Source organism: Cynocephalus volans, chromosome 4 (genome assembly GCF_027409185.1).
Source record: "Cynocephalus volans isolate mCynVol1 chromosome 4, mCynVol1.pri, whole genome shotgun sequence".
NCBI classification, from domain to species: Eukaryota; Metazoa; Chordata; class Mammalia; order Dermoptera; family Cynocephalidae; genus Cynocephalus; species Cynocephalus volans.
In genome coordinates, this window is record NC_084463.1 from 167,819,014 (window position 1) to 167,835,988 (window position 16,975).

Genomic DNA, 16,975 nt, shown 5'->3' on the forward strand with positions numbered 1-16,975 from the left:
CAGCACCTCTCGCCCACTGCAGGGAGAACCAGGAGAAGATGATCTACTTCCTCCTCCTGGACCGCAAGGAAAGGTACCCCAGCCACGAGGACGAGGACCTGCCCCCCAGGAACGAAATAGGTACACGGGCCAAGGGTGGCCTCAGGCCCAGTCCATGCTTCCTCCAGGGCCCAGCAGGCTGCCTGGCCCTAACCTTGGTCTGCTCACAGACCCTCCCCGGAAGCGTGTGGACTCCCCGATGCTCAACCGGCACGGCAAGCGGCGGCCCGAGCGCAAGTCCATGGAGGTGCTCAGCGTGACTGACGGCGGCTCCCCGGTGCCTGCGCGGCGCGCCATCGAGATGGCCCAGCACGGCCAGAGGTGTGTGTGCTCTCGGCCCGCTGCCTCTCTGGTGCCCTGGCGGAGGCGGCGGCCCTCTTCACAGGCTGGCTTGGCTCTGGGCTGAGGCCACAGGGTAGGGCTGGACTGCATGGGGCTGAGCTGGACTGAGCTGAGCTGGGCTGGACTCTGCTGGGCTGGACTGGACTCTGCTGGGCTGGACCAGACTGGGCTGGACTGGGCGGGGCTGAGCTGGGTTAGGCTGGACTGCAAGGGGCCAAGCTGGACTTGGCTGGGCTGGACGGGACTGGGCTGGACAGGGCTGGACTGGGCTGGGCTGGATGGGCCTGGACTGAGGTGGGCTGGGCTGGACTGCACAGGGCTGGGCTGGACGGGGCTGGGCTGTGCTGTGCTGGGCTGGACACGCCTAGGCTGAGCTGGGCTGGGCTGGACTGCACAGGGCTGAGCTGGGCTGGGCTGGACTGGACTTGACTGGGCTAGACAGACCTGGGCTGAGCTGGGCTGGGCTGGACTGCACAGGGCTGAGCTGGACTCAGCTGGGCTGGGCAGGGCTGGGCTGGACAGAACTGGATTGGACTGGGCTGGACGGGGCTGGGCTGGGCTGGACTAGACTGGACTAAGTTGCGCTGGGCTGGGCTGGGCTGGGTTGAGCTGGACTGCCCTGGACCAGCCTATCCTAGGCTGAGCTGGAGTGAGCTGGACTGGGCTGAACTGGACTGGGCTGGATTGGGCAGCACTGAGCTGAGCTGGGCTGGGCTGGGCTGGGCTGAGCTGGGCTAGACTGCGCTGGGATGGGCTGGGTTGGGTTGAGCTAGACTGCCCTGGACCGGCCTGCCCTGGGCTGAGCTGGAGTGAGCTGGGCTGGGCTGAGCTGCTCTGAGCTGGCTGAGCCAGGCTGGGCCGGACTGAGCTGGACTGGGCTGGACTGAACCAGGCCGGGCTGAGTTGGGCTGAACTGGGCTGGGTTTTGATGTGGTCAAACCATGGGAAGAGCCACCAGCCCACATGCTCATTCCTACCTGATGCTGGGGCCATCTCAGGGTGACCAGTGCTGTGGGTGTGGGCAGTGATGTGGAATTCTGGAGGAATGGTGAGCAGGTCTGGCCTGACTCGATACAATCCCTGCAGGGAGGAAGGGTACCCAGGTGCTGCAGAACCTCTGCTGGTCCTGGTCGGACTGGCCACCAAGGCCCTGGGCACACCCTTGGTGCTGAGTGGGGTCTCTCAAGGTCGATCCCCCACCCCCCACCTTGGTCGCTGACGCACAGACCTTGGCGTCTGCTACAGCTTTCGGGGCCTGGCTGCCAGGGGGCAGGGCTGCTGGGATGGGTCGGTGTGGACCATCCCTGGGGGTCTCCAGAAGGCCTTTTGTCCCGGCATGACCCCATCCTCCTCTGCTCCTGACTTGGCCACCTGCAGTCAGCAGGTCACTTGGCACTGGGCCACAGCAGGGCCACTGGCTGGGGCTGGAGGGGTCCTGGGGCTGGCAGTGGTACAGGGCATCCTCCAGGGCCTGGCCAGGCTACCCTGCCCAACAGGTCACCTGGGGCAGACTCACTGCGGCCCTGCCACCCTCCTGCCCAGCTGCCTTGCCGTCTCTGTGCACTGGCCTGGGTCAGGTGGGCTGTGCCTTGGCCTTGGAGCTGTGTAGAGGTCTCGCCCGGCGTGGCCCGGCAGCTGACCACGTCCCCGTGTGACCGAGTCAGTAACTCTGTTTTCTCGCTTTGTCCCTGCTGTAGTAAAGCAATGTTCAGTAAAAGCCTGGATATCGCTGAAGCCCATCCCCAATTCAGCAAAGAAGACAGGTACACGCCCTGACCGCCCGTCCCCGCACCCCAGCCCGAGACGCTGTCCCTGCCGCAGCCCAGGCCGGCAGAGGGCGGCCTGGTGGCAGCCAGCCCGAGCAAGGGGGCCTCGTGCGGCTCCCACGGGCCGGGGCTGGGACAGGCCGGGGCTGGGCGACCGTCATGCTCTCCCTGCCCTGGAGCCCTCCTGCCGGCCGTCACACTGTGTCCAGCAGGCCTCAGCGGCCTGGGGTGCTGGGCCGCCAGGGGCCAGTGCCCAAGAGGTGGCAGGAGGCGCCGTGGTCAGAGGGGCCTCTGCAGGCACCCGGTCTTGTGAACCCCGGCCCCTGGGTGGGCGCTGCTGCACCTGCAGAGCCGCTGCGCACACCCCACCCCAGGCACACCTGCCTGTGCCCTCCCCCTGCCCCTTACCCCTCACCTGCCCTGCCTGCCCTCGGGGCTGGTGCCGTCTCTCCTGCCCTGGGCAGTGGCAGCTCAGAGTGGCCAGACAGAAGGGTGGTGACACAGCCTCCCACCCCCTCCAGTCCTCCAGCTCTTTCTCTTCTGCTTTCCTTGTGCTGAGTGACAAGCTCCTGGCAGCTCAGTGGGAGGTCCTGGGCCCTGAGCCTCCCCGTGCTGCTGCCTCCTGAAGGGTAGCCGCCACCTCCCTGGGACCCCTTCTAGGACCTGATCCCCACTCAGCACCTGGAAGCTTTGGGCCCAGCCCTGACCCCCAGGTGCTGTCCTGGCTGTGTCCGGTGGGGTTGCCAGGGGTTCCAGCCCACAGGTGCCAGAACCGGCCAGGAGCCAGGCAAGTGGCAAGTGCAGCTCAGGGTGCCAGCCCCTGCAGCTCGTGCTAAGGCCCAGCAGCTGGGTGTGGTGTGGGCTGTGAGACCCCAGTGGCCTGGCCAGGTGGTGGCGGGCAGGCTGGGCCGGCAGCATGGACAGTCTTTCGTTCTCTTCTGTCCTCCTCTCTGCTGTGCTGCTGCCTCAGCCGTGCCCCTCCCGGTCCCTCCCTCGAAGGACAGCAGGTGCCGCTGCCCAGGGGTGAGCAGGCGTCCGTGCGTCCTCCCCTGTGCTGTGGCTGAAGAAGGCACGTGCTGCTGGCTCCTCCCCAGCTGCCCGGCTGTGCCTGCCTCTGGCCACACCCAGGCCAGGTCTTGGCCAAGGTGGGCAGTGGTGGGACAAGGCCCCACTGCCCCTGCCTGCGCCCACCCAGCCTGGCCATGCCTAGGCCCTCCCAGTGTGAGCAAGGAAGGGTTGTGGGCAGCTGTGGACATGCCCAGCTGGTGGCCCATGTACCAGCCCCTGTGACAGCTCAGCCCGGGGGGCGGGCCAGGCTCGGGCAGCTAGAGGCCTGGAAAAGTGACCCAGCTGGAGGCCTGGAGTAGACAGGGAGCTGTGGACCTAGTCCACAGGAAGCCTCCATCTTGTCCCCTGACAGACCTCTGCGCGGTCCCTGGGTTCCGCACCCCACGCTGGGCCTGGGGCTGCTGACATGGGCCAACTCCTGCACGAGGGGAGAAGCCCCAGGACCCCGGCTGCACGTTGGGCCACTGGAGGCCCTGAGGGGCTGGGGGCAGTATCAGCAAGACAGCCCTGGGCGTGGCTGGGTGCCCAGGGACCCTCCTTGGGTTCCAGGGCTTTGGCGGGTCCACTGGGTAGAGAGGAGCCAGGAACCCGCTGCCCGCTACCCACCCCCCGCTGAGTCCCCGCTCTGTGCCTTGTCGCCCCAGGTCTCGGTCTATCAGCGGAGCGTCCTCAGGCCTTTCCACGAGCCCACTTAGCAGCCCCCGGGTGAGTGACCCCCTGCCCCATCTCAGGCCAGGGGGCTGGCGTCCCAGAAACAAAGTCCCCACCCTCAGCAGCCAGACAGCCAGGGCGGGGGGCGGGGGGGGGGAGAGCAGCCCCACCCGCGCACGTGGCTGCTGGCGGCATGGCCGCTTCGCTAACTGCACGTTTCTGTTTGTCCTGTTTGTCGTCTGTGCGTCCTTCGTTTCTCTTGTGGCAAACCCTCCCCCGTGCCTGCCTCCCCGCGGGTCCTGCCTTGGGTCCTCCCGGCGCTGTGTGTGCATGGGGGGTCGTGGGTGCATGCGTGGCTGTCGGCTCTGTCGCTCTCTGCTCCCCCCACCCCCGCAGCCTATTAGAAAGTTTGTCGTGCCCCCACCTGCCCTCGAGCTCCCCTTCCTGGCTGGCCCCCTGGCCTCCTCCACGGAGCCCGAAGCTTGTCAGAGCGCCTCACGGCCGGGACACGTCCTCCCTGCACAGGCCGCCCAGCGGCCCAACCCCAAGACCCAGACCTTGCCATGCAAGGCCAAGCTGACCGACAAGCCACTGCACGGCACCAAGTCCAACCCACTCCCAGCCGGCACCCAGGCCCGGCCTCCCGTCACCGGCCTGCTTCCCCAGCTGGCCCTGCCCCCGGGCCCACCTGCCCTGCCGGCCCCCACCCAGCGCCCGCCCCCTGGGACTGAACCAAACACCAAATCTGTGCCCACCATACAGGTGACCCCTCACCCCTCACCAAGGGGCAGTCCCCTCCCTACCCCCAAGGGGACGCCCGTCCACACGCCAAAAGAGAGCCCAGCCGGCACACCCACCCCCACGCCGCCGTCCAGCCCCAGCGTGGGAGGGGTGCCCTGGAGGACGCGGCTCAACTCCATCAAGAACAGCTTCCTGGGCTCCCCCCGCTTCCACCGCCGGAAACTGCAAGGTGGGCTCCTGCCCAGAGCGCCGAGCAGCGCCAGGTGGGGGCGGGACCGCCAAGGGAGGACCCTGCCCGGCCAGGTGCCCGGCATCTGCATGCAGCAGGCAGACTCGCGAGCTGCACGGGGTGTCCACCCTGTCCCCTCCCTTCCTGCTCCCCCAATCCACTCTCTGTTCCCTCCTGCCCCGGATGGCTTTTCTGCCAAAGGCAGTGGGCAGCAGTCCACGTCCAGCGAGGCCTGAACAGGCAGTCAGTGTCTCTGCCTGCCATGTGTCCCTGGGTCCGCCCACCCTGGTGGGCTGCCTGAGCCCCAGAGAGAAGCACCCACCGCTGTGTGGGCGCTGATGGCCACAAGGCCCACAGGACCAGGGCCGCAAGGCTCTGCCCAGCGGGTCTGGGTCTGGCAGGACACCAGAGGAGGCAGGCCCTCCCTTAGCACCAGACTCTGGGACAGCCCCACACAGCCTGCACTTCTGCAGTCAGAGGCCAGGAGTTGGTGGACTTGTGCCCCAGAGGGCTGTTCCAGTGTGGGGGTGGCCCCTGTAGACCCCAGCCCTGGTGCAGGGTGACCGTGGCAGGGGAAGGGTAGAGGGTCACCGAGCCTCCTCTCCCTGTCCATCCCTGTGCGCAGTGCCAACGCCGGAGGAGATGTCCAACCTGACCCCAGAGTCATCCCCAGAGTAAGTGGCCCTGCTTGAGGCCTCCTGGTGCCTGAACACCAGGCTGGCCAGGGGAGGGACGAGGGGAAACCTTCCCACGTAGCAGGTGTGGTCCCACTCCACGTGGCCTTCTGCCTGTCCTCCTGGGTACCTCCTGTCCCCATCCTGCCGCGGACAGGGCTGTCTCGGCTCGCTGGTTCTCTGTGAACGTCAAGTACCCGGCCGCATAGGGAAGCCAGCCAGGAGAGGTGCCCAGCTCAGTTCAGAAGCTGCTGGGGGTGTGCGGGGCAGAGCCGTTAGAGGCCTGGGCTCCAAGGGGAAGAGATGGGGGCTCATAGGATGGGCAGGTCTCCAGGAGCAGTCGCAGCCTGTGCTGAGGAGAGGGGGACAGCTGCGGGACGCAGGGCTGGCAGGAGCACATGTGCCAGGAGGGTGGCCTTGGTGGAGGCGTCTGGGGGTGAAGATGTCCCTGCAGAGACCCCTGCCCAGAGTCTGCCACTGGGCAGTGTCGTGGCTGCTGATGGTGCGCACATAAACACAGCGTGGGCCCTGTGCAGGGAGCTACAGGGAGAGCGCTACAGGCACCGGGACCTCACACAGGCGGCTCTGCAAACAGCCACTGGCCAGTTGTCCTCGACTGAGCGAGAGAGCGGCCTCTGTCATGTTGCTGGCTCTCGACCAGAGAGTCCCCTAGAAACCACCTGCTCCATGCTGAATCCGCCAGGACCAGCGTCTGCAGTGCAGACCCGACGCCACCAAGTCAGGCTCCCGTGCCAGGCTGACGGCACCATCCCAGCGGGTGCTGGAGGCATGTCACAGCAAGTCCAGAGAAGCTGGGTTCAGGGACACCTCTTAGTCCTACTGTTAGGCCCTTAGGTTCAGCTTCTGCTGCTATCAAAAGCTTTCGTAAACGTCCTTGTGATGGTGACATTTTTCGGAAGAGCTGGGGAAACGGGTCACGTGGCTTGACCTCGGTGCGGGACGAGCACCTCTTGCCTCTCCCCACTTCTGAGACCCTCTGCGGGCCTCGTCCCCCTCCCCAGGATCTGGCACAGACGTGACAGCCATGGAGGCTCAGGGTAGGGTCCCTGCACCGACACCACCTCCCTACTGAGGGCCTGCTCACGGGGCCCGAGGTTCCCTCCCACTGTGCCCGCGCGTGTCAGTCGGGGTCCTCCGGAGAAACAGAAGCAGTCGGTGCGTGTACACGGCACGGGGACTCGTTTCCAGGAACTGGCTCAAGCGACCGTCCCAGGTTTGCAGGGCTGGCAGGCCGGAGGTTCAGGTGAGGGTTTCCGTGCTGTCGTCCTGAGGAGGACTTTCCCTCGGGGCCTCCAGCGCTTGGCGGAGACCCGCTGCCGTTTGGGGGGCTCGTCTGCCTCACTCCAGGCACCATCCGAGCATTGATCTCGTCTGAGAACCCTTCACTGTGACAGCGGGACAGGGGCTGGCCATGGGCCCGTGGGGCCCTGGCGCCACACGCCCTCCCGGCCTCTCCATCTCATCCGCCTTCCTTCAACACGGAATTTTTTTTTTTTCATTTGCAACGCCACCGGGTCCCAAGCACGAGCGCCGGGTTCTTATCGTTTGTCTTGTGTCTTCTCCGTGGGGGAGGAGCTTGCAGAAACCGCACCTGCTCCCACTGCCCGGCCGCTCTAGTCGGTCAGCTCCAGGCCCAGCACGGGCACCCTCACGGGGGCGCCAGCCTGCCCTTGGCAGCTTCAAACGCAGCACAGAGGCCACGGCCAAGAGCGGGAGGACGTGGAGAGAAGAGCAGAGATGACAGAGTGACCGCTGGGTCCATCCCCTCTGCCGTCAGGACTCCTGGGCCACCAGAGGCCAGCGCCCACGACAGAAGCACAGTGGGGCTGGTGGGGAGGCCACAGTGGCTGGAGAACCAGCTCCAGAAACAGGCAGGAGAAGAGAAGTCACAGCCAGGGCACCACTGAGTGCAGACCCCGTGGCCCCTGTCCCGGCTGCGAGCCCTGGCCCCAGGCCCCAGACACGGCTGCTGCGACCACCTCCTCCCGGCCCTGCCTCTCTGCAGGTCCAGCCCCAATCGCGTGCATTTGGTGGAGCTTTGGTCACGCTGTGGCTTCAGGGGAGGTGGCAGAGAGGCCACCTGCTCGGGCGGCGCCTGCCGCGGAAGAAACTCCAGCATTCACGGCGTGCCCAGCACACACTCGCATCTCCCTGTGTCTGCAGGGCAGGACGCAACATGACTTCGCTGACATCAAGGTGTCGGCCAGCGGGGTCACCTCAAGGCTGGACTGGGGAAGGATCCACTTCAGAGCTCATGGCTGGGGGCGGGATTCGAGTCCTCGGCTGTCGTGGGGAGCCTGCCAACAGGAGGGCGGCCCTGCACCTCTGCCCCTGCGTAGCCTCCTGCTTCAAAGCCACTCTCAGGGGAGGGGCCCACACGGGTGTGACTCCAGGGTGCAGCCTGCAGGTGCGTCCAGCTCCACCTCTGACCTAGGAGAGGTGGCGAGCCGAAGGACGCGTGGAGTGAGGACCAACGCACGGTGGGCCGGGGTGGCCGGGGCTTGCAGGCTGGGCAGCGAGGCCAGCTGGCAGCACTGAGGTGGGCGGGCCGGCTCGCACTGGGTGCTGTGTCAAGCCAAAGAAGGTGAATCCTACAGTCAGGCTGAAACGTCGTACCGGGCCTGGGTGGGGACAGCCCATGGCGGTAGCAACATCTGGAGTTGAGGGTCTGTGTGGCTGTGGGGAGCCCTGGGCAGGCCCTTCCCCAACTGATGCTGCAGGTCTGGGAGTGACCTCTGTCTACAGAGCGGAGAGCAGCCGACCCAGGCAGGAGCAGCGGCTGCAGATGGCCACGCAGCTACCTGTCCTGAGGAGGGGACGGGAGGGCGGCCTGGGGGTGCCGAGGATGCCCCGGGTAGGAGGGGCACATAGCCCTGTTCTCTGTGCATATCTGTGCCCTTGACACCTGAGGAAGGTTCCATGGCTCCCCCGCACCAGGCAGGGCCCCGCTCCAGATGCTGCAGGACTGCTGCGGAGCACGTCAGCCCCCCACTTAGCAACCCAGAGCACAATGCCTGAGCACCCCCACGGCCCTTTCCTCTCCTTCCCGGCTGGTTTCCAGCAAACTACCTGCGCATATCCCTGGGGGAGCCCAGAGGGGGACCTGCTTAGAGCTTCAGGGTCAAGATTAGGGTTAGAGTGGTGGGGTTAGGGTGAGACAGTTGCAGTTGAGGCTTAGGGTTAGGATGGCAAAAGTTAGGATTAGGGCTCGGATCGTGTTACAGTGGTGGGATCAGGGTTAGGGCAGTGGGGTTGGGTGAGGGTGAGGGTGTTAGAGGGTTGGGCTGGGTTAGGGTTAGGTGCTGGGATTAGGTGCGGGCTAGGGTCAGGTTACAGTGGAGGGATCAGGGTTAGGGCAGTGGGGTTGGGTGAGGGTGATGGTGTTAGAGGGTTGGGCTGGGTTAGGGTTAGGTGCTGGGATTAGGTGCGGGCTAGGGTCAGGTTACAGTGGAGGGATCAGGGTTAGGGCAGTGGGGTTGGGTGAGGGTGATGGTGTTAGAGGGTTGGGCTGGGTTAGGGTTAGGTGCTGGGATTAGGTGCGGGCTAGGGTCAGGTTACAGTGGTGGGATCGGGGTGAGGGCAGTGGGGTTGGGTGAGGGTGATGGTGTTAGAGGGTTGGGCTGGGTTAGGGTTAGGTGCTGGGATTAGGTGCGGGCTAGGGTCAGGTTACAGTGGTGGGATCGGGGTGAGGGCAGTGGGGTTGGGTGAGGGTGAGGGTGTTAAGAGGGTTGGGCTGGGTTAGGGTTAGGTGCTGGGATTAGGTGCGGGCTAGGGTCAGGTTACAGTGGTGGGATCGGGGTGAGGGCAGTGTCAGCGAGAGGGCGTAGGGTGAGGGAGGCCCTGCCCTGGAGGAGTTGGCAGGTGTGTAGAGGAGCCTCTGCACACCAGTGGTAACCTCGTGGCCCCACTCCCCAGGCTGGCCAAGAAATCCTGGTTTGGGAACTTCATCAACCTGGAGAAGGAGGAGCAGATCTTTGTGGTCATCAAGGACAAGCCGCTGAGCTCCATCAAGGCTGACGTCGTGCACGCCTTCCTCTCGGTGAGGCCATGCAGGGCCTGGCTGCGACCCCCTCATCCCTCATGGGCCCCGCCCACCTGGGCATTTAGGTTCCCCCACCCGTATGCCAGGGCACTGCCCCTGCCTGTCCCGCCAGGGAACAGGTGCGGCCTCCAGGCCATTCTGAGCAGCCCTCAGTGGCGGCTGCAGGGCCTGGGATGGGGCATGGGGGGCAGAGACAGCCACAGACCAGGCTGGGCTGGGAGTGGGCTCTGGGTGGGGTCCTCAGAGGGTGACACCTCCGCAAGACTGAGGGTGAGGTATAGGCAGCCACGCAATTCAGGGTGGTGACCCTGCAGGACCTGCATGGGCTCTGTTGCCCCTCAGTGGGACAGCCTGAGGCCTTGGGGCCTGTCTGCTTTCTGGGCCCCATCCTCAGTCCCCCACCCTGTCCCTGAGGCTTGGTGGCTGTCTGTGAGGCTGGGCCACAGTTGGGGTCTCGGGTGGGTTTCTTTTGTCTTTGCTGGGATTTCTGGGTTACAAGGAGCAGAAAGGCCCCCAAAGGCTCCAGTGGAGAAGAGTTTTTCTTGTTGGGACGTGAGCTCCCAGAGCCTATCAGGAGCCCCCTCCCTGCCAGTCCCCTGTCCCCTACTGGGCCTGACGTGTGCTCTCCAGCCTGTCCTGACCCCACAGGACTACTGCAGGCTGGCAGATGGCCAAGGGGAGTCTCCCTGCACTGTGGTCCCCCAGCCCCAGGATGGGTCCCCCAGGTGGCAGGAGGCGGCAGCAGCTCTCCACGATGGCTTCCCTGACATAGGCTGCCTTGGCCCCACTGGGCACCCTGCTCTGCGGTCCCTCAAGCCGCCACTGCCCTGGCTCCACTGAAGTTCCCACAGTGCCCTGCCACGGGCTCCAGAGGCCAAGAGAGCCCACTCCAGGCGAGCAGGTCCAGCCTCAGGCTAGACACAGACCTGGTCCTCTGGTCCCTTGGCGTCTCTGCCCCTGTGGCCTGCTGGCCTCCTCAGGGCCTCTGCCACCCACCCAGGACCTGGGCTTCTCTCCTGCTAACCACCTATCCCCCAGTCCACTTCTTGCTGCTCCTGGGTTACCAAAGGTGGCCCCAGCAAGGCTGGCGTGTGCCCTCCTGAGCACCAGGGCCCCGTGTGCCAGGGGAACCACATGTTCTGCTCTCCACGCATGCCCCTTGCTGCTGAGGCACCTGGTCTCAGGAAGACCCCAGGCAGAGGGCACTGTCTCAGACACACAGCAGGAGGTGCTGGACCCTCCCACGTCATTCCCGCTCTCATGGTGCCTGCGACATTCCCAGATTTGCCCCTCAATCTCCGTGCTCCAACCCCAGCCTCAGGCTGCAGGGATCACCTCTCCCTAGCCCTCTCCCACCTCCATCTTCAAGCTTCCTCTGATCTTTCTGTTCTGCTGTCCCGTTTGGGGTCCATATGAGAAATCCTCTCCAGCAGAATCTCAGCCTCAGTCCCTTGGCTGTGGCGGGGGGCGGGGGGAGTGCTGGGCATGCATCTTACTCCCTGCTGTGATGGTCTTCACTGCGTGACACCCATCTCACAGATCTGGAAACAGGCTCAGAGGGCTGGCTCGATGGACCAGGTTCTCAGGGCTGTGCACAGCCGAGCCGGCTCCTCCCAGGGCTGCTTCCCCCAGGTCCAGGAAGGGGGTCTGCGGTGGTGTCTGCAGCCCAGCTCACGCCTGCCCTGCCGCTCCTGCAGATCCCCAGCCTCAGCCACAGCGTCATCTCCCAGACGAGCTTCCGGGCCGAGTACAAGGCAACAGGGGGCCCTGCCGTGTTCCAGAAGCCGGTCAAGTTCCAGGTGGACATCACCTACACCGAGGGTGGTGAGGCCCAGAAGGAGAACGGCATCTACTCTGTCACCTTCACCCTGCTCTCAGGTGAGCCAGCGGCCCAGGGGGTGGCTCCAGGCTGGCCCTGTCCAGGGCCGTAACCCCCCGTCTCCCCCAGGCCCGAGCCGCCGCTTCAAGAGGGTGGTGGAGACCATCCAGGCGCAGCTGCTGAGCTCCCACGACCAGCCGTCAGCCCAGCACTTGTCAGGTGAGGTGGGGGCTCGGCTTGGGCCACCTGCGGCTGACCCGTGCTGCACAAACGGGAGGTGCGAGAACCTGGGCATGGCCTCCTGGCCCTTCTAGCGGATGCCCCCGCTGCCCTGCCCCGAGCTGTGGCTGTACCCCTCAGGGAGCAGGGCCCCTCCCCGGCCACCTCTGCACATCAGGGTTGTAGGGCCCAGCTGCAGTGCACTGAAAGGCACCTCTTGTCCACCGTAGAACCTCCCCCGCCAGCGCCAGGACTAAGCTGGGGCGCTGGGCTTAAGGGCCAGAAGGTGGCCACCAGCTACGAGAGTAGCCTCTGACGCTGGCAGGTAAGGTGTCCGGCCCACTGCCGGGGCGGGGAGGGGCTGTGAGCAGGTCCTCCAGCAAGAGCCAGGCTGGCCCTGCAAAGGGCACCATGCCCACTCCCAAGTCCTGGCCCTAGATAGGCCGAGCAGGCCACCCATCTGTTGGGCAGCTGGCCACAGGGGTGGCCCAAGGAGGCTCTGGGAGACAGTGACCAGGGCCCTTCCCCCTTGGGGCTCCCATCTCCCTGTGACTCCTGGCTGCCCAGAGCCCTGCCTTCAGCAAGACAGAGCAGAGGCTCCCCAGCTGGGCCTAGAGGGGGCACTTGGGGAGGGGGCTGCCCAGGCCTGGCGCAAATGGGGACCCAGGAGCCGGAGGGTCTGTGCCGCTCAGCATCTGGTGGGAAGAGGGCAGACACCTCGCCTGGGCACATGGGGCTGCGTGTAGGGCCGAAGGGGCAGGGCAGAGGGCCTGGGTGCTACATGAGCCACGGTCCGTCAGTGAGCTGGGCAGTGTGCATCTGAACAGCTGTGCGCATGGGGGTCCCCGTGAGTCACTGAGGGGCTTGAGGTCTGCGGGAACACAAGGTGCAGCCCAAGGCCAGCCTCAGTCTGTGAGCCGCTGGTGGCCAGCCAGGCCTCAGTGGGCCCTTTCCCAGCCTGGTATGGCCTGTTGGGGTCACCTCCAGGCTTCTGTCTGGGGTCTTGGAGGCCAGAACTGGCCCCACCAGTCCACCCCTCCCCCACCATCCTCATTCCACCCTCATTCCATCGCCCACACTTGCCTCATCACCCAACAGCCTGGCCCTAACCCAGGCCCCAGTGAGCCAAGGAGTGGCCCTACTCTGCTGGCCCTGGGAGCCACACTGGCATGGAGGCAGGGAGCAGGGCAGGACCTGGTGCCAGGCACTGCAGGGACACGTGGGCGCTGTCCTGCACAGACTGCGCTGGCGGCCTCTGGCTCCCTGTGCCTTTAAGATCTCCATCTTAGAGGGGGAAACCCAGGCGGGAGATCACAACTGTACTGACAGAAACAGGCTGGGGAACCACAAGACAGGCAGAGGGGGAAACAGGCTGGGGAATCGCAGGGCAATGGCCATGGCTGAGGAAGGACAAGGCTTGTCCAGGGAGGCGAGCAAAGACCGGGGTTTAGTGTGCTGCCCAGTGTTCCCATACCTGGAGCAGCCACACAGGTTCCGCAGTCCCTCTCTGCTCCTGGCGGGGCTGTGGGCACAACTCTCTGAGCCCTGCCCAACAGCATGTCGTCTGGCATCAGCGGGGACCTCTGTGCAGAGTCCAGGGCAGCACACTGATCAAGGTGGACATGCCCTGTCCCCAGGGCCCCGCCTCCAGTCCTGCCCTCACCAGTCCTAACCTCAGGTGAGCCCCTGTCTCTCAGATCCTCAGGTGCCCACTCTGGCCCCTGTCTGTCTCCCCTTGGGCCGGGAGAGCCCAGCCTTGGACACCATCCTGTCCCAAATGGCATGGGACAGTGGGTCTCCCTGTGCCCCAGCTCCTCCCACATTAGATGTGCTTGTCCAGTGAGCTCCACTCCTGCAGGAGGTGGGCAGAAGCACAGGCTCCTCAGGCACCGCCAGTCCTCAGAGAGACCTGGTGGCCACCCTGATTGACAGGGACCCCAGCCCAGCCCAGGGATGAGAGTCAGGCCCCGGTGAGCAGGCCAAGAGCAGGCCAAGGGGGACATGCCTCTCCCTGTGCAGCCCCACCCCAGGGTCCTGCTACCACCACTAGCTCCAGGCCTCCTGCCAACACCAATACTCCGAGGCCCAGCAGAGGGTGGGAGAGGGCTGAGGAAGGGGGTGCCAAGATAAGCTGAAGGGCAATTGGGAGCAGCCGGGCCGCTGCAGCTGCTGAGTGGCAGGGTGAGGTGGCCATTGTAGACCGTGGCAAGAGCACTGTCGGTCCTGGACCCAGGGGAGGTAGAGGAGGGGTGCCACGCAGACCCAGGGGACCCGGCTACACCCCGTTTTCAGGACTGCTCATCTCGCTCCTGCCCCACTCAGCACTGAGCCCTGCCCTGAGCCCCACCCTGAGCCCCACCTCTCTCTGGCCTCGCCCACTCCTGGCTCTGCCCCTCTGTGGCCACGCCCACTCAGCCCTGCCCATCTGGGTCCTGCCACTCCTGACTGCCCTTTTGTGGCCATACCCACTCGTAGCCCCGCCCATCTGGGTCCTGCCACTCCTGGCTCTGCCTCTGTGGTCACTCCCACTCCTGGCCACGCCCACCTGGGTCCTGCCACTCCTGGATCTGTGGCCACGCCCACTCCTGACCACGCCCATCTGGGTCCTGCCACTCCTGACTGCCCCTCTGTGGCCATGCCCACTCCTAACCCCACCTATCAGAGCCCTGCCACTCCTGGCTCTGCCCCTCTGTGGCCACGCCCACTCCTGGCCACGCCCATCTGGGCCCTGCCACCCCTGGCTCTGCCTCTGACCACGCCCACTCCTGGCCCCACCCATCTGGGCCCTGCCACCCCTGGCTCTGCCCCTCTGTGGCCATGCCCACTCCTAACCCCACCCATCAGAGCCCTGCCACTCCTGGCTGTCCTGTGGCCACGCCCAATCCTGGCCCCACCCATCTGGGTCCTGCCACTCCTGGCTCTGCCCCTCTGTGGCCATGCCCACTCCTAACCCCACCCATCAGAGCCCTGCCACTCCTGGCTCTGCCCCTCTGTGGCCACGCCCACTCCTGGCCCCACCCATCTGGGTCCTGCCACTCCTGGCTCTGCCTCTCTGTGGCCGTGCCCACTTTTAGCCCCACCCACCAGAGCCCTGCCACTCCTGGCTCTGTCCTGTGGCCACGCCCACTCCTGGCCACGCCCACTCCTGGCCCTGGCCCTGCCCACTCCCACCCTGCCCCACCGTGCCGGCCTGAGGCTGCAGAGGGCCAGCCCGAGGTCCCTGTGGGCAGCCTTTTCACTCTCTCCCTCCCTCCTCTCTCCATTCTGTGCTCCAGACACCACTAACTGTGTGGAAATGATGACGGGGCGTCTTTCCAAATGTGGTAAGAATCCCTCACGCTCACCTGGCACCTCCGCCTGCCAGCCTCAGCCTCACCCTCACCTGCAGCCTGCCCCACCCTGCCTCCCCGGGGCCATCCTGGGTTCCCTGTGCACACGTAGGCTCCAGACAGCCCAGCCACCCTGGCCCCATCTTCTGCCAGGAGCAGCCTCCGTCACTCTCCTCCCGCTCCCCACAAGGCTGAGAGCAGGAAGGGGCTCCCACACCCAAGGCCAGTGAGGGTCCCACGTACAGGCTCTGGTCTGGGTCAGGGTGGACTCGCCCAGCCCTCTGTCCTCCCTCCTGGCTGTCCCTGGCAGAGGGACAAGGGCCCCGCAGTGCTCTGGGCTTGGTTCGGGGTCTGTTTAGGAAGTGTAGTTGAGGCACCTGGGCAGTGAGCACAGGGCCCCAGGAGGGGCGGCCACCCATTTCTGTGCCAGGCTCCCTGCTGTGTGTGGCCAGGGACCCAGCTCTGGCTGCCTGTCCCCACCTGCCCAGCCTGCCCTCCCACGCCAAGCCCTCCATGCCCGTCCACCCATCCATCCGTCTGTCTGTCTGCTGTCCACGCTGGCTCCAGGCTGCAGGGCCCTGGGGAGGGTGTGCCTGTCTTCTGCTGGGTGCTGGCTCCAGCCTCCCCATCCAGGGCAGGCCTTGTGCAGGCTGCCAGCAGCTGACCCCAAGGTCCTGGTCGGCCTCAGGGCTCCTGGCAGGCTCCAGCCTTTATGCCACCATCTCCGATTTGGGGTCAGCCAGTCTGCATGGCTATGGGGGTGAGGGGCTGGACAGGGCCTTCAGGCCAGGCCCACCCAGTGAGGGCAGAGGGGTCTCACCACCTGCCCTGAGCCTCAGTTCTCAAAAGGAGCCCTGGGTCCCACCTGACAGCTCAGAGGTATAGGGGTCCCAGGCTTCTGGCCCAGCGTCCCCGGCACGCAGACCCCGCCGGCCGCCTGCCCGCGCTGCTTGCCGCCCGCTGCCGCCCGCATCTCAGGCCTCATGCCCTGGGCTTCCTCCCGCGTCGAGGCTCTCCGTCCATCTGTTTGTTCTCTCCTCCCCTCCCTTTCTCTCCCTGTTTTCTTATTTTCTCCGTTCTTGTCTCTCTCTTGTTTTCTGTTCTGTGTACCCAGGCAGCCCATTGAGTAACTTCTTTGACGTAATTAAACAACTTTTTTCAGACGAGAAGAACGGGCAGGCGGCCCAGGCCCCCAGCACACCCGCCAAGCCGAGTGCCCACGGCCCCCTCGGTGACTCCGCGGCCGCTGGCCCTGGCCCTGGCCCTGGAGGGGACGCCGAGTACCCGACGGGCAAGGACTCGGCCACGAAGGGGCCGCCCGCCGCCCGGCTCCAGCCTTAGACACACTAGCCCCCAGCACAGCACTGACCGCGGCTGCCTCGCCGCCGCCGCCCGCCCCGCGTGGACCCCGGGCCACGCCTGCCCGTCCAGACCGCTGTCTCGAAGCCTGGGAGGAAAGGAAAGGGGCCGGGCCGGGGCGGGGCCGCCCGTGCTCGCTCTCTTTTCCTCTCGCTGTCTCTGTCCTTGCCTGTCTCTGACGACGTCGCTTGTTTCCGCTCTGATACCAGGAATTATCCCGAAAAGTTAACATGTCACCTCCACGAGGCCACCCCCGTGCTCCGCGCCGGACACTGGCTGACGAAGGCAGCTGCTGCGGACCCGCCCTCCCTCCTGCTGCTGCTGCTGCCACCGCGGCGAAGCCCAGCCCGCCTGCCCGCCCACCGCCTCCACCCCCAGGCTGCCGGGCAGCTCGCACGGCCCGCGGGAGCAGGACCCGGCTCCAGGGCAAGCCTCCTCCAGCCCAGCCCGCCCGGGCTCCTGATGACCGGACCCCTCGGCAGGAACAGTGTCCAGCCGGCCTGCCAGAGCGGGCGACACCGGTGGCCGAAGTGGCAGGCACGGACCCCGGCCGCCCCTCCGCACCGCAGCTCCCCGGGCACCGCTCCTGCGCCTCCCCGCACCGTCTCCATCTGCACCTCGGCCGCACCGGCCGCCGCACCGGGCCGCTCCTGCCTCATGTGCTTCCGTTTCTCCC

At 66.0% G+C, this 16,975-nt stretch overlaps 1 protein-coding gene across 3 annotated transcripts in view; it reads left to right on the plus strand.

The window, feature by feature from the left end:
• The window catches only part of BRSK2 (BR serine/threonine kinase 2), a 56,748-nt gene extending 40,220 nt beyond the window's left edge, over positions 1-16,528 (plus strand). The window contains exons 11-20 of one of the 3 annotated variants that reach the window (XM_063093760.1): positions 23-120; positions 210-360; positions 3,860-3,920; positions 4,629-4,836; positions 5,462-5,510; positions 9,447-9,570; positions 11,271-11,451; positions 11,522-11,611; positions 14,887-14,934; positions 16,509-16,528. In XM_063093760.1, the coding sequence (XP_062949830.1) occupies positions 23-120; positions 210-360; positions 3,860-3,920; positions 4,629-4,836; positions 5,462-5,510; positions 9,447-9,570; positions 11,271-11,451; positions 11,522-11,611; positions 14,887-14,934; positions 16,509-16,528 (1,030 nt within the window). Of the gene's footprint in view, positions 1-22; positions 121-209; positions 361-3,859; positions 3,921-4,628; positions 4,837-5,461; positions 5,511-9,446; positions 9,571-11,270; positions 11,452-11,521; positions 11,612-11,841; positions 11,928-14,886; positions 14,935-16,054; positions 16,282-16,508 lie in introns of those variants that run through there. The other 2 variants (XM_063093758.1, XM_063093759.1) reach the window with 2 other exon arrangements.
• The last annotated feature ends 447 nt before the right edge of the window (positions 16,529-16,975 follow it).